A 15396-nucleotide genomic window follows, 5' to 3' on the forward strand; every position below is an offset into this window, starting at 1 on the left:
AATGTCTTCAAAATAAAAAAAAACAATCGCTCCGAACATATTTATTTCAGAACACAATCATCACAGTGTTGTAATGGGATATGAGATATATGTGTCTCTTTAAGTCTGAAAAGCAAGGCTCAGTGGTCACAAATGGCAGGTAGATAGAGTTACAGATTAACAGAGTTGGAAGGGACCTTGTAGGTCATCTAGTCTAACCCCCCCACCCAAGCAGACCCTACACGATTTCTGACAGATGGCAGTCCAGTCTCTTCTTGAAAGCTTCCAGTGATGAAGCTCCCACAACTTCTGAAGGCAACTTCTGTTCCATTGGTCGATTGCTCTCACTGTCAAAAAAAATTCTCCTTATTTTCAGGTTGAGCCTCTGGCTGCCAGGGTGTAGCAGGATGGAAATCCCCTTCAATGTTTTCCATCGTTGATTCAGTCTGGGACTGCTGTGAAGTTCTCCTCCGTTGAAGGCCTCTGGTCACAACAGGGGAGCTTCTCTCACAGGTTATTTTGGAGGGCATCTCGCCTTTTCAACAGCTCCTGGAGTGGAGTTCTGCTACCATTCCCTCTGCTACCATTCTGTGGAAATTGGGATCGTAGAAACACCCAGGAGCATAGAAGAGTCCAAAGGCAGATGCATGAATAACTGTGATAAGTGTATTTATTCATATAACAAAACATATTAACTATATACAAAGGCTGTCTTAATATCCATTAGGATAGGGGGCACACAGCGTGTGTGACTACCCCTATCAAAGATCATGTCTCATGGAGAACAAACGTAAAAGAGAGAGCAAGGTGGAAAGGTTAGAGGGGGTTTTATACTCAGTGTAAGCCCCTCCTCTCCACATAGGGGTGGGGGCACTTTCTGCCTCCACTAGTGTTCTGTATGATATATGTGCCAATGGCTTGCAAATACTTGACAATCTCTCCTTGTTCAGTTTCCATCCATTATTCCTTGTCTGGCCTTCAGGTGCCTTGGAAAATAGCTTGACCCCCTCCTCTCTGTGGTAGCCTCTCAAATATTGGAAGGATGCTATCATGTTTGGTACCTTCTCTTCTCTTCACTAGACTAGCCATGCCCAGTTCCACGTTGGAGGTAATAGATGGAAGGAATAACGAAAGGAGATGTTTACTTCGGAGTTAACAAAAGTTAAGTGTAGAAATTCTGGATTGTGATCCCTTGGGGGGGGGGGAATTAATCTCTCCCTTGCACAGCGACTGGAGGCACTTTTGAAGCGAGAAAAGATAAAGGAAACAATTAAAAGGTTGACAATGCTTATTTGTAGATTATATGAGGAGCTGTAGCAATGGAAGTGAGGTTGTGCGAAATACTTTGCAAACCCACTGCTGGTTATTTTGGAGACAAGTGGAAGCAAAGCTAACAGTCGTTTAGGCCAAATATTGTTGTCCCAAATCTTATATAATGACTATCGTGCTGTGAAATATGAGAGTTGTAATCCAGGGCATTCAGAGTACACCAGATAAAGGGAGGTTATCATTTCTCCCCTGATCCTTCTCTTCATTAGACTAGCCATGCCCAGTTCCTGCAGCCATTCTTCATATATTTTAGCCTCCAGTCCCCTAATCATCTTGGTTGATCTCTGCACTCTTTCTAGAGTCTCCACAACTTTTTAATAGTGTGATGACCAAAACTGGATACAGTATTCTAGGTGTGGTCTTACTAAGGCTTTATGGATTGGTATTAGTACCTCTGTTAATGCAATGTAGGATTGCATTGGCTTTTTTGGCTGCCACCGCACACTGCTAGCTCATATTTAATCGGTTGACCACTAAGACTCCAAGATCCCTTTCACTGCTGTGTGATGGATAGGTGATGGATGGAGGATTAGGATGCCAGCCTCGCCTCTTTTGCATGTACATTGGCATCACACAAACAGGGACAATGGGATGGGTCTTGCATTGTGATGCTCTCTCTTCCTTTTTTACTAACCCCCATGCACCTACTGGGAAATGCTCCTGTAGAGCATATTCCCTTTTCTTAAGTTAAATAGAAAAGACAAAGACAAGACAAAAAAAAAACCCACACCAAACATTGTATAAAAGACGAAAAAAACAACAACTAAAAATCAAAAGCACATCTATGCATCTAAAGTTGCACAGCAAACGTTTCAAATGAAAAGAAGAATTAAGTGTTTTGGTCCATACCGACCCAACTGTTTCATGCTTTCTTGTAAAATTCTTCCATTACAGAGTGGCTGCTTTTATTTCAATAGTACAACCTTCGACGGACATGTTATTTGGAAGCCTTCCAAGCAAATTTAATTAATTTGATCAGGGAGCAAATTATGGTTTTCTGTTTAAACTACGGGGACATTTAAGTCACGCCTGAGAAAAATGAGAGCATTATTAAAACTGAGTTCACCGTATTTCAATGCGCATATCCTTTAGCTGGACCTTGAAGTTAGAAGTGCAATGAAACAGGAACTCCACCCCAGTTGTATGAATTGCAGAGTTGAGTTCCTAGCTCCTGAACATCTGCCCATTCTTCCTGTTATGATAGCACTCATGAATTTCAGTCTGATGTTTCATGCTTCACAATTTAACTCTTTCAATGGACAAATCGGCATTTTCCCTTGGATGCTATTGTTTAGCATCCTCCTAAATTTATTTGCCGACTTAAATTAGACAGCAGGTTAGGTAGACAAATTAGTCTATTAAGTCTAATCCACAACAGCTTCCCATGCCTTCAGATACAATTTGGTCATAATCCATTGCTGCAGTAAAAAAGCAAGATTTCTTTTTCTAGCTTTGTAGAAAACTTATGCATTTTGAATGCAGTTTTGTAATTCTGAAAGGCAGCCTTCATTAAAAGCATGTAGTCCAAGAGATATAAGTTTGGGAGTGTGTGTATGTTATTTATGTATGTGCCTGTCTGTCTCTCCTTGTGTGTATGTGTGTATATATATAATGTGTGTCAGTGGTGGGTTTCAACATTTTTTACTACCGATTCTGTGGGTGTGGCTTGGTGGGCGTGGCATGGCTTGGTGGGCGTGGGCGTGGCATGGCATGGCTTGGTGGGCGTGGCAGGGGAAGGATACTGTAAAATCTCCATTCCATCCCACTCCAGGGGAAGGCAACTGCAAAATCCCCATTTCCTCCCAATCATCTTGGATTCGGGAAGCAGAGAATAGATGGGGCGGGGCCAGTCAGAATGTTTACTACCGTGTTTTTTTTTTAATTTGATTTATATGCTGCCCTTCTCCGGAGACTCAGGGTGGCTTACAGTGCGTTAAGCAATAGCCTTCATACTTTTGTATATTTATACAAAGTCAGCTTATTGCCCCCCACAATCCAGGTCCTCATTTAACCTACCTTAGAAAGGATGGAAGGCTGAGTCAACCTTGAGCCTGGTGAGATTTGAACTTGCAGTAATTGCAGGCAGCAGATGTAAGTGGATGTTAATAACAGTGCTTTAGTCTGCTGAGCTACCAGAGCTCCGAACTACTCAAAATTTCCGCTACCGGTTCTCCAGAACTGGTCAGAACCTGCTGAAACCCACCTCTGATGTTTGTGCATATAAATAATTTTTAAATACATTAAATGTAACAAAATAAAGAGAAAAAGAGAGAGAAAAGAAAAAGGGAAAAACAATGTGTAGAAATGAAGGATAAAAAAAGAAACAAAAAAGGAGTTTCTAATTTCCTTTGCAAAGTTTTTTTTTTTTATAGAAACTTTATTGAAATTTTTTACAAAACAAAAAGGAAATAAAAAGAAAACAAACAAACAAACAAACAAACAATCATTCAAACAATAACATAGAACACATAAATATAATAAACATTTTCAATTTGTATCGGATGTGCAGTGTTTTAACTATTTACATAAATGATACTTGTTGATATTTTGACTCACTTTTAACCAATATTTAACACACCTTAGATCTTTCTTCCATTTTATCATGCAACCACTTGTACCACCTTTCCCACACCATATAGTATACTGACTTTTCATCATTTAATTCATAAGTTAATTTAGTCATCTCTGCGCACTCGAGTATTTTCTTAATTGTAAGCTCTTCTGGTGGTTGAATTTTCTCTTTCCAGTACTGTGCGTATGCCAATCTAGCGGCTGTAATTATATGGATCATTAAATGTGTCATTTCCTTTCTATATGGCTTCTTTATTATTCCCAGGAGGAAAATCTCTGGTGTTAGTTCAATATCTTCCCCAATTATTTCGTGTAACCATCTCCTGATCTTACTCCAATATCCTTTCGCTTCCGGGCATGTCCACCACATGTGAAAGAAGGTGCCTTGGCCATGGCCACATTTCCAACAATTGGGATGTATATTGGGATATATCTTAGCTAGTCTGGCCGGGGCTAGGTACCATCTATGAAACATTTTGTAATGATTTTCCTTATATGCCACCGCTCTAGTCAATTTAAGATTTCTGTTCCATGCCTCCTCCCATTCCCCTCCATTTTTTTTTCCTTTGCAAAGTTATCTCTTTATGATTATAAAAATGCTTCCTTTTTTCTATCATCCTTTTTTTTTTTTTTGAATCATGGGAATCACAAATCATAAGAGCATTGTTTTCTGTTTCATGCAAAAGTTTCTAAGAGATTTCTAATCAGCCATACCTGTACATACAGGTCTTTTCTCTAAGCAAAGAAGTTAATTTAGCCATCCCTTCAAGTTCCATCATCTTCATTTGCCGTTTGCACTACGGCGGGTTGTATTAAAAATACAACTCAAAATAAATTATATCCTACTTTTATGTATTTTTCCATTGTTTCGAGTCCACGGAATTTTGTGTATTATATATATATTTGTATTTTACAGGTTCATTTAGTTCTTCGGATCCACCGTCTCTTAGCATCCAAAAACATATGATTACGATCGCTGCAAATGATACGTTACAGATTACTTGCAGGTAAGGAAAGAGGGTGATTATTCTTGTTATTTAGAATAGAATTAATAGACTAGACTAGACTAGACTAGACTAGACTAGACTAGACTAGACTAGACTAGAATAGAATAGAATAGAATAGAATAGAATAGAATAGAATAGAATATAGAATTTTTTATTGGCCAAGTGTGATTGGATACACAGGAATTTGTCTTGGTGCATAGGCTCTCAGTGTACATAAAAGAAAAGATAAGTTCATCAAGAATCATAAGGTACAACACTTAATGATAGCTATAGGGTACAAATAAGCAATCAAATTATACTAGGGAACAATATCAGTATAAATCATAAGGATACAAGCAACAAAATTACAGTCATGCAGTCATAAGTGGGAGGAGATGGGTGGTGGGAACGATGAGAAGATTAATAGTGCAGATTTAGTGAATAGTTTGACAGTGTTGAGGGAATTATTTGTTTAGCAGAGTGTGGTGTTCGGGGGAAAAAACTGTTCTTGTGTCTAGTTGTTCTGGTGTGCAGTGCTCTATAGTGTCGTTTTGAGGGTAGGAGTTGAAACAATTTATGTCCAGGATGTGAGGGATCTGTAAATATTTTCACAGCCCTCTTTTTGACTCGTGCAATATACAGGTCTTCAATTTAATGTATTGTCTTAATTTCTTCCCAAGATGCATGTCTATCTTGAGGATATGAACCCCCCAACACAAAACAGTTACATAACATAGAGAATACAAATAAAGAATTTTATTGTGCCCCAAACATTTTTTTCTGTAGAAAATTACAATTCGGATAAAGAAATTAGGCTAAGGTTTTGGTCACTGTTATTTGCTTGTGTTCTAGACGGTTCATCCAATTCTCCCTCTCTCTGGCATCCGATGGTTATGGCGTGATCAGAGTGACAACTTGTTGCCAATTTAGAAAATATGGTCCAGTGGTGAAATCCAAATTTTTTTACTACCGGTTCTGTGGGTGTGGCTTGGTGGGCGTGGTGTGGCTTGGTGGGCATGGCAGGGGAAGGATATTGCAAAATCTCCATTCCCACTCCACTCCAGGGAAAGGATACTGCAAAATCTCCATTCCCACCTCACTCCAGGGGAAGGATACTGCAAAATCCCCATTCCCTCCCCACTCGGGGCCAGCCAGAGGTGGTATTTGCCGGTTCTCCGAACCACTCAAAATTTCCACTACCAGTTCTCCAGAACCTGTCAGAACTTGCTGGATTTCACCCCTGATATGGTCCCTTATTTGCCAACCTCATCTCTAATAGGTAACAATTTGCTATCCAATTAGGGACTCATCAATAGCTTGTGTTTAACCTAAGTGCTGCTAGTTATCTCTGTTTACCATCTCTTGTTCGAGGGCTAGCCTTCTTCCTGCTGTGTATATAAAGGGAGGAGTCATACTTTTTTATTTTTGGGATATTGTTTAGCACATCCTTTTTTATGCGGGCTTCCTGTGTAAATAGTGCAAACATCGGCAGCAGCATCCAAGGATAGTAATGGTGCCTTCTACTTTTTCATAAAAAAAAACAAAAAAAAACAATGTGCTCATGTGTGTGGAAGTCTGAAGAACCTCATTGGTAGACCTCCTTCCCTTACTGAAGAAAATCATCAACTGGCAGATGATCTGAATGTGTCCTACTGTAGGTTTGAGAGAAGCAGAGGAGCATCTGTCGCTACCTTCCCTATCTCAGGTACACCAACAGTAATGGGAGGGAGTTGTGGGGAGACTAGGGGGAACCCAAAAGCGATCTTCATGCCATCCTAAGACATCCCAAGCCCAAGGACCTGGGAATGGAATGCAATGCCTATCCATCTATCTAACCGTTCCAGGGACAGTTAACAAAACATCTTCAAATATGATTGGACAATGGAGGAAACAACAGATCAGTGGGATGGAAAAGGGAAAGTTAAGTAGGGAATCTTCCCATGCAAACCTTTAGATTTGGCTTTGCTCCTGTAACCGCTATCAACTCGCAAAGCATCCCTGGCCTGCTCTCGAGTTGCCATAGGCCAGGGGGGGAGGGGAAACCGGCGAAATGGCACAGCAGCCAAAGACAGATGCCTATTCCATGCTTATTTCTCTCAAGGCTGTATCCCAGGGATACCTACAGCCGCCGAAGGGGAGTGACCTCTACAACTTGCGAAATTGATCCGTTGGTGAATGTGATTGATGACACATCCTGGGTGGAGGGGGGGAAACAGGGTCATAATTGGAGTGTAAATTATGTAGGGTCAGAGCTGGCTTCATTTGGGAACGTACCGACATGAAGCTCATAATAAATATCTGGGTTCATGATTTAATTAGGGCATCTGTTGGAACCCTGACAACCGCTTGACTTTTAGTAAAAGCAATCTTAGTAAAAGCAATCTTTTTGCTATGGAACAGAGTTGAGAGTGTTTCTTTCCTAAGATATCAACCTTGACCAGGTCTGACAATACCTGTATTTGACAATATAGATAAAAAAATGTCCCAAAGGTGCTTTTCCAGGAGGCAACTGAATTTTCATGTTTTTCTTTGAAGACGTTTCGTTTCTCATCCAAGAAGCTTCTTCAAGCTCTGGTTGAATGGAGGGGGAATGGAAGGATTTATATTCCTTGCAGACAGCTGGTCATTTGCATCCTTTTGGAGAGTCGTTGAGACCACTTGGAGGTTTATCTGTGTCCTCAGGAGTCACCTGAGTAGTGCAAATGGATGTGGACACAGATAAACTTCCAACTGGCCTCAACTGACTCTCTAAAAAGGATGCAAATGACCAGCTGTCTGCAAGGAGTATAAATCCTTGCATTCCCCACCATCCAGTCAGGGATGAAGAAGCTTCTTGGATGAGAAGCGAAAAGTCTTCAAAGGAGAACAAGAAAGTCCAGTTGCCTCCTGAAAAATCACCTTTGGGACAACCATGACCTGGATGACTGAGAATCTCCATAGGTAAATCTAGAGAAAATTACAAGTAGTACCTGGGCAATTAACACAGGCACTCCCTTCAGACTGTGTGTTCTCTCCATTGCTCTTGACATGAATGAAACACCACTGTATTTAAAGCAACTGCCTTCTGATGGCTTTAACAGTGTTGATGCAGATTATTAATGCAACCCAACAAGACAGACACAGACTTCAGGGGATAATTAGAACTGCAGAAAAAACAACGGCTACCAACCTGCCTTCCATTGAGGACCTGTATACTGCATGAGTCAAAAAGAGGGCTGTGAAAATATCTACAGACCCCTCACATCCTGGACATAAACTGTTTCAACTCCTACCCTCAAAATGACGCTATAATAGAGCACTGCACACCAGAACAACTAGACACAAGGACAGTTTTTTCCCGAACGCCATCACTCTGCTAAATAAATAATTCCCTCAACACTGTCAAACTATTCACTAAGTCTGCACTACTATTAATCTTCTCATCTTCTCATCGTTCCCATCACCCATCTCCTCTCACTTATGGCTGTATGACTGTAACCTTGTTGCTGGTATCCTTACGATTTATATTGATATTGTTTCCTGATTGCTTATTTGTACCCTATGGCTATCATTAAGTGGTGTACCTTATGATTCTTGACGAACGTATCTTTTCTTTTATGTACACTTAGAGCATATGCACTCAGACAAATGCCTTGTGTGTCCAATCACACTTGGCCAATAAAAAATCCATTCCATTCCATTCTGTTCTATGACTATCATTAAGTGTTGTACCTTATGATTCTTGATGAACGTATCTTTTATTTTATGTACACTGAGAGCATATGTACCCAGACAAATTCCTTGTGTGTCCAATCACACTTGGCCAATAAAGAATTCTGTTCTGTTCTGTTCTGTTCTGTTCTGTTCTGTTCTGTTCTATTCTATTCTATTCTATTCTATTCTATTCTATTCTATTCTATTCTATTCTATTCTATTCTATTCTATTAATGGAGGATTCCGTAGGACTCAAATATTCTTAAGTAGCTTATGGATTTCACCTTTTGCTCCCCAGTGGTGAGAGGGCTTTGGATTGGCTTTTGCCTAACAACCAAACCAGCATCGAAAACCGAGTCGTGCTGACTGAGTGTGCCAGCGACACCTATTGTAAGATGCTCACCCTGACGGAAGCAATAGGCAACGACACAGGGTCCTACAAGTGTTTTTACCAAGACAACCTCGCCTCATCAAGCATTTATGTTTATGTACAAGGTAGGTGCATATTGGGAGAGTGCCATTTTTTCTGTTTAATGGGAAAAGGGCTTACTGTTGTACAATGTGAAGCACATTGGATTAGAACAAAAATTCCCCTGATCCATTCTCTTGATGCCACCATGCCAGCTAACTCGTAATCAATTTCAAACCTTTATTGTCAATGCACAACATGTGTACAATGAGATTGTCTGAGCCTCCCTTATGTTGTGACCCAGGCCCAAGTAGGTATTATCAAATGTCAGTCAGTTCGAAAACAGACTTTATTAGAACAGCTGAGAATTAACTCATTCTCAGCGTAGTCCAAACTAAATCAAAACAAATTCTTCATAACACAATTCTTCAGCCTTATCACCAACCTTGGTCTAATTAGGCAACCTGCCAAAGGCTTCTCTTGGCAAAAGTTCAGAAGCAGAAGACGCTGACAAGAAATAAATGTAGCAAGACAAGAAGCAAACCTATCAACATTGTTTTCTGACAAAGAGCTCAAGTCTTTTAAGTCTTATGGGAGCTGCCAATCATCTCTTTGCCCTACTCCTTTTAGCTTTAGCTGCTCCTCCTTTTAGCTTTAGCTGCTCTTGCCTTCTGGCAGCTGTTCTCATGCGTGCACTAGGAACAGGCTCCTCCTGTTCCTCTGCCTCTCTGCTGTCAGCCTCTGGAGGCTCCGGAGTCTACACATCATTCCCCGATGGCCCTGGCCCCATCTCTGCCTCCGACACAGAGCCCTCATCTGGGCCTTCCCCAGACTCCAGGACTGGCCCCTGTTCTTCCTCAGCCTCCTCACTGTCCGACTCCGCTGCCAGCTCCGCAGGCTGCTGGAGGAAAACACTAAGGTGCACCCCCTCACACACATACAATACATCACAATAACAGTGAAAGAAAGAAAATCCCTAACCCAGTAAACTCTTACTAACATACACACAATCCTCTATGCATATACTGTATGTGCATAAAATTACATTATAATATATTGCACCAATATGAGCATGTTGCATGTTGTGTCAGCCCTGTAAGTCTATCATACTACATACTTATGATGTTATGTAGCATTCAGGAGTCTGACAGCCCACAGATAACATTCTTCATCCTGTTCGTACGACTGGCTATGTTTTTACTAACAGTTCTGTGGGCATGGCTTGGTGGGCGTGGCAGGGGAAGGATACTGTAAAATCTCCATTCCCACCCCACTCCAGGGGAAGGATACTGCAAAATCCCCATTTCCTCCCAATCAGCTGGGACTCGGGAGACAGAGAATAGATGGGGACGGGGCCAGTCAGAATTTTTACTACCGGTTCTCCGAACTACTCAAAATTTCCGCTACTGGTTCTCCAGAACTGGTCAGAACCTGCTGAAACTCACCTCTGGAATTGTCCCTGAGGATTTTCCTCACTCTTCTAAGGCAGCGAGTCCTAGCAATTTCATCTAGTGATAACAGGGAACAGCCCACGATACTTTGTGCCATGCTCATCACCCTCTGCAGTGTCTTTCTATCTGCAGTTGTCAAGCCAGCATACCATACTGTAATGCAATAAGTGAGGACGCTTTCTATTGTGGACTGGTAAAAGGTCATGTTGGCCAAAACTGGATGCAGTATTCCAAATGTGGCTTTACCAAGGCCTTATAAAGCAGTACTAATACTGTGTGTGATGTTGATTCTATCCCTCTTATTAATGCAGTCTAGGATTGCATTGACTTTTTGGAGCTGCTGCCACACACTTCTGGCTCATATTTAAGTTCTTAGTTTCAGCAATCCACAAATTGGCGTGAGCACAACAGTGCCTTCTCACGTGTGTTCTCCAGCAACCCGTACCAAGAGGCAAAGTATTCTTCAAGTTCTGAAAATACCTAACTTTTCTAACAAAACTCCACTGATGGGTTCTCAATTTGATCTAATTGGCTTTAGGAACTACACAAATTGGTGGGTATCACAACCACATTTACTTCTTTGGCATTGCGCACATTTACTTCTGGATAGCATGAAGGAGTCAGTTCTTTTATTTCTGTTGTGGCTCCGTTACCGGAGTCTGTGTCATCGTCAGGAGAAGACTCCGAGAGTGAAGGGGAGGAGTTGGCAAGGCCTCCCTCTCCAAGACCCTCCTCTCTGGCAATGACTTCGGTGCCCGCCGAAGGGCAAGAGATAGGGCCGGGGCCAAGCACATCCACGCAGCCACAGATGAGGGTAATGAGTCTTGGCTGGATCCACGCCAGCGTCGCAGAGATAAGCGCGTGCAACAGAAGAAAGGGTGTGCCCGAGATTAGGCTGAGTCACTAGACCACACCCCACAGGATATAAAACGGAGTGTGGTGGCCAGTCAAACCTTGTGACGAACAAAGCTGAAAGCTTCCACGCCATTCTGCATTGCCAGACTTTTGCTTTAAGACTTTGCTGGAGTATTCCGTAATTATTGAGCTGCTTTCCTTTGATGTATCAGAAGTGGGGAGAAGTTATCTCTCCTCTTTGTAAATAATAAACTCTTGGCAGGCAGCCACTAGGTTGTTGCCAAGTTCCGTTATCATAAGGAAAAGGATTTTGCCGGCTGGTTTGGTCTTTAACTCCTGAACGTCTGTTGGTGTGTGTGCGTGGGGTTGGGGACAGAACAATTTCCTTATTTGTTTTATAACAAGCTGGCAGGAATAGCCAACACCCCAGTAGATAGGCTCAAAATCCAGATGGATCTCGGCAGACTTGAACACTGGGCCCTATCTAACAAGATGAAATTCAATGGTGAGAAAAGTAAAGTCTTAACACTTAGGCAAGAAAAGCCAAATGTACAGGTACAGATTAGGTGAAACTTGGCTCAATAGCAGTAACTGTGAGAGGGATCTTGGAGTCCTAGTGGACAATCACTTAAATATGAGCCAGAAGTGTGTGGCAGCAGCTAAAAAAGTCAATGCAATCCTGTTAATAGAGGGATAGAATCAACATCACACGCACTATTAGAACTGCTTTATAAGGCCTTGGTAAGACCACACTTGGAATACTGCATCCAGAATTGGTCAACATGATATAAAAAAAGATGTTGAGACTCTGGAAAGAGTGCAGAGAAGAGCAATAAAGATGATCAGGGGACTGGAGGCTCAAACATATGAAGAACGATTGCAGGAATTGAGTATGTCCAGTTGTCAGCACTTCAAGCTGCATTTACTCTAGTGCTGACATAAGAAGGAGAAGCGGAGGCGTCTGGAAAGGGACGTTTGACTTTTCACCTACTTATTTTCCCTGGAGATAATATCCCCTAGGAGATGGGATGGGAGGGGGGAAATTCCTTTGAGCTGGAGCAGTAGATTAGGGGTAGAGTGACTTGGAAGATGGCCAATGAGTGCAGGGGAGTGGGGAACGGAAAGGAAGGGTTTGGGGTCTGGAAGTCAGTGTTGGCTGCGATGGAGTCGGAGTTAGAATGTCGTGCTTAATAAATGGGAGTTTTTTTCTTCAAAGACTTTGTTTGAAATGCAATTTATTTGAGACGACCTCGAAACCTGACACCAGTCTAATGAAAAGAAGGATCAAAGGTGACATGAAAGGAGTGTTCCAATATTGGAGAGGCTACCACAGAGGCGGGAGGGTTCAATCTATTTTCCAAAGCACCAGAAGGCAAGACAAGAAACAATGGATGGAAACTAACCAAGGGGAGAACCAACCTAGAACTAAGGAGATATTTCCAATAGTGAGAACAATTAACCAGTGGAATGTTTTGTCTTCAGAAGTTGTGAGTGTCCATCACTGGAGGCTTTTAAAGAGAGCCATTTGTCTGGAATGGTATAGATTAGAATCTCCTGCTTGAGCAGAGGGTTGGACTAGAAGACCTCTGAAGTCCCTTCCAACTCTGATGATGTTCTATGTTCTATTTGTCTTGAATCTTCATCCAGATTGATTGGATTCCACTAATATGAGAGAAAGCAAAAATAATCCGATGCATTTTTTCAGTGTTTTTCTTTATCCTTTCCCAAACTTAAAAAGGCCCAAATGTTGCAATTATTCCCAAACAGGAGTTTTGACAGCTTTTTTTTTTTCCCTGCACATTCTTCTGCCTTGGAATATATCTTTTTGGGAAATGAAGCAATCAGCATGCACACTGTGTTCCAAATGAAGTGGATTATTCCTGGCAGCTCTGCTTTCAGTTTTTCTTTCCTAATTATTATGAAGATAATCGGGCTGTAAGAAAATGAATTAAAAGGCCCATGGAATTTTTTTTTACATCTGTTACCTTTTAAGAAAAAAGAAACTTGGCTCCAGTTGCTTTTATTTTTTGCAATACTCAGGACCAGCAGGAATGCAGAATAGTCATAGTTCTGCAGAATATAATGGTGCAAAAACATGGCATGGCATTAGATCTGTAGTTATTGACCAGGCTATTTGGAATTCTTGCTGGTTTGGTGTTATATTGCTAAAACGGATGCTGAATGCTTCAGCCGGCTGTTGGACTAGAGAAGTTCTGGGTAGTATAATAGAAATAGCAACAGCATTTTGTCAGTGTAGATATATTCATGAACTGGAATAGGCATAACAACAGGTCAGCCAATGAGGGCTGTTTGGTGACTGAAACAGTTTGGAGCCTGGGCGTGGCTTAGCTCAACTGTTCTGTATATAGGGGAAGTCTTCTCTCTGCTGTCCCTGGCCTGTGTTTGTACCTATTTACAATCTCTTCCCTCTGCCACGTTGGAAAAACCAGCATGGGTATTGTATATTTGCCTTATGTGTTATTATATATATATAAAGAAGTTTGAATCCTGATTGTGTGTACTGCAACAAACTCTGACACATTTAGACTCTTGTACCGCACCTCAGTGCTTCACAGTACTCTCTGAGAGGTTTTAAACATCAGCATATTGCCCTCAACAATCTGGGTCCTCCTTTTACCGACCTTGGAAAGGTGGAAGGCTGAGCCACCTTTGAGCCCCATCAGGATCAAACTCCAGGCTGTGGGCAGAGTCAGCTGCGATATTTCATTCTAACCACTGCGCCACCAGGGCTACAAAACAGGGCTACAAAACAGGGCTACAAAACACTAAAACTACAGCCAGCGTTCTTCTGAAGCCCTTTCTTTCTTGTTTGGGTGATCTATGGATTTTGGGGAGCTGCCCCAATTCACAGTCCGCCCTTGGTGACATCAATATTCAATCTGCTATAAATTCAGTTGGATGGACTCCAACTCCTAGGATAAACTGCTGTGAATGAGTTGCTTTACTTTTACTTTACTTTACTTTTATTATATTTATATACCGCCCTTCTCCCGAAGGACTCAGGGCAGTGAACAGCCATGGTAAAACAGTTTACAAGACAAAAAAAAATTTAAAAACTTATTAAAATAATTCAATCACTGGCCAAATTTAAAACACCCAGCTAAAATCGTTATTTAAAACCCCTATCAAAACTCAATTAAAATCCTTTATTCCGTCAGACCGGCTTGCTGGAATAATAGGGTCTACAGAGTACGACGGAAGGCGCGGAGGTCGGGGATCCTTCGTATGTCCGGGGGCAATTCATTCCATAGGGCCGGGGCCCCCACAGAGAAGGCTCTCCCCCTGGGGGTCGCCAGCCTACATAGTTTGGCTGACGGCATCCTGAGGAGGCCCTCTCTGTGGGAGCATACTGGTCGGTGGGAGGCAATCGGTGGCAGAAGGCGGTCCTGTAGATAACCAGGTCCTAAGCCATGGAGCGCTTTAAAGGTGGTAACCAACACCTTGAAACGCACCCGGAAGACCACTGGGAGCCCAAGAGGGGTGTTACATGGGAACGACGAGTCGCCCCCATTATTACTCGCGCGGCTGCATTCTGGACCAGTTGGAGCTTTAAATATTTAAATATTTAGCATTTTCTATATTCTTCAGATTACAGATCTCCATTTGTGATGTCAGCCAGCGAGCCAGGAGCTGTGTATATAACCGGAAACAAAACGGTAGTGATTCCATGTCTCGGATCCTCATCGAACCTGAACATATCACTCCATTCAGTAAGGCAAACGATCATAATTCATTTTGCCAGTGATTCTTGCTCTTTTTTTTTATTTTCATGTTTCATATTTTACATTTGTGAGGCAGATGTCTTGATAAAGGCACTGTGTTAAAAAAAAAAATGTAAATAGGCAGGGGGAATTAGGTTGTGAAAGATACTTCCATAATTTATTAGATTCGATGCGCATAACCTGCAGCCCAGTATTAGATCTCCGTACCCCAAAATCTTGATGTGACTTCCAAAACCCTTCCCCCAAAAACGATGAAGCATTTGCAAATTTAAATTTGGCGGAATGGAAATGTGATTAAATGTAGGGGGAATAAATCATTGCACTGCATTTGCATTTAATTATTTTTCATTTTTACTACATTTCGGTTGAAATTTAGTTTA

At 41.7% G+C, this 15396-nt stretch overlaps 1 protein-coding gene across 1 annotated transcript in view; it reads left to right on the forward strand.

Moving 5' to 3' along the window:
- The first annotated feature begins 1066 nt into the window (after positions 1 to 1066).
- Positions 1067 to 15396, forward strand: part of KDR (kinase insert domain receptor) — a 71222-nt gene continuing 56892 nt past the window's right edge. Inside the window, exons 1-4 of the mRNA XM_070948939.1 lie at positions 1067 to 1087; positions 4753 to 4886; positions 8857 to 9053; positions 14883 to 15004. Of these exons, the coding sequence (XP_070805040.1) occupies positions 1067 to 1087; positions 4753 to 4886; positions 8857 to 9053; positions 14883 to 15004 (474 nt within the window). The remainder of the gene's footprint in view (positions 1088 to 4752; positions 4887 to 8856; positions 9054 to 14882; positions 15005 to 15396) is intronic.

This window comes from Pituophis catenifer, unplaced genomic scaffold, assembly GCF_029215685.1.
Source record: "Pituophis catenifer annectens isolate HBS135680 unplaced genomic scaffold, rPitCat1.0.hap2 SCAF_8, whole genome shotgun sequence".
Classification (NCBI taxonomy): Eukaryota; Metazoa; Chordata; class Lepidosauria; order Squamata; family Colubridae; genus Pituophis; species Pituophis catenifer.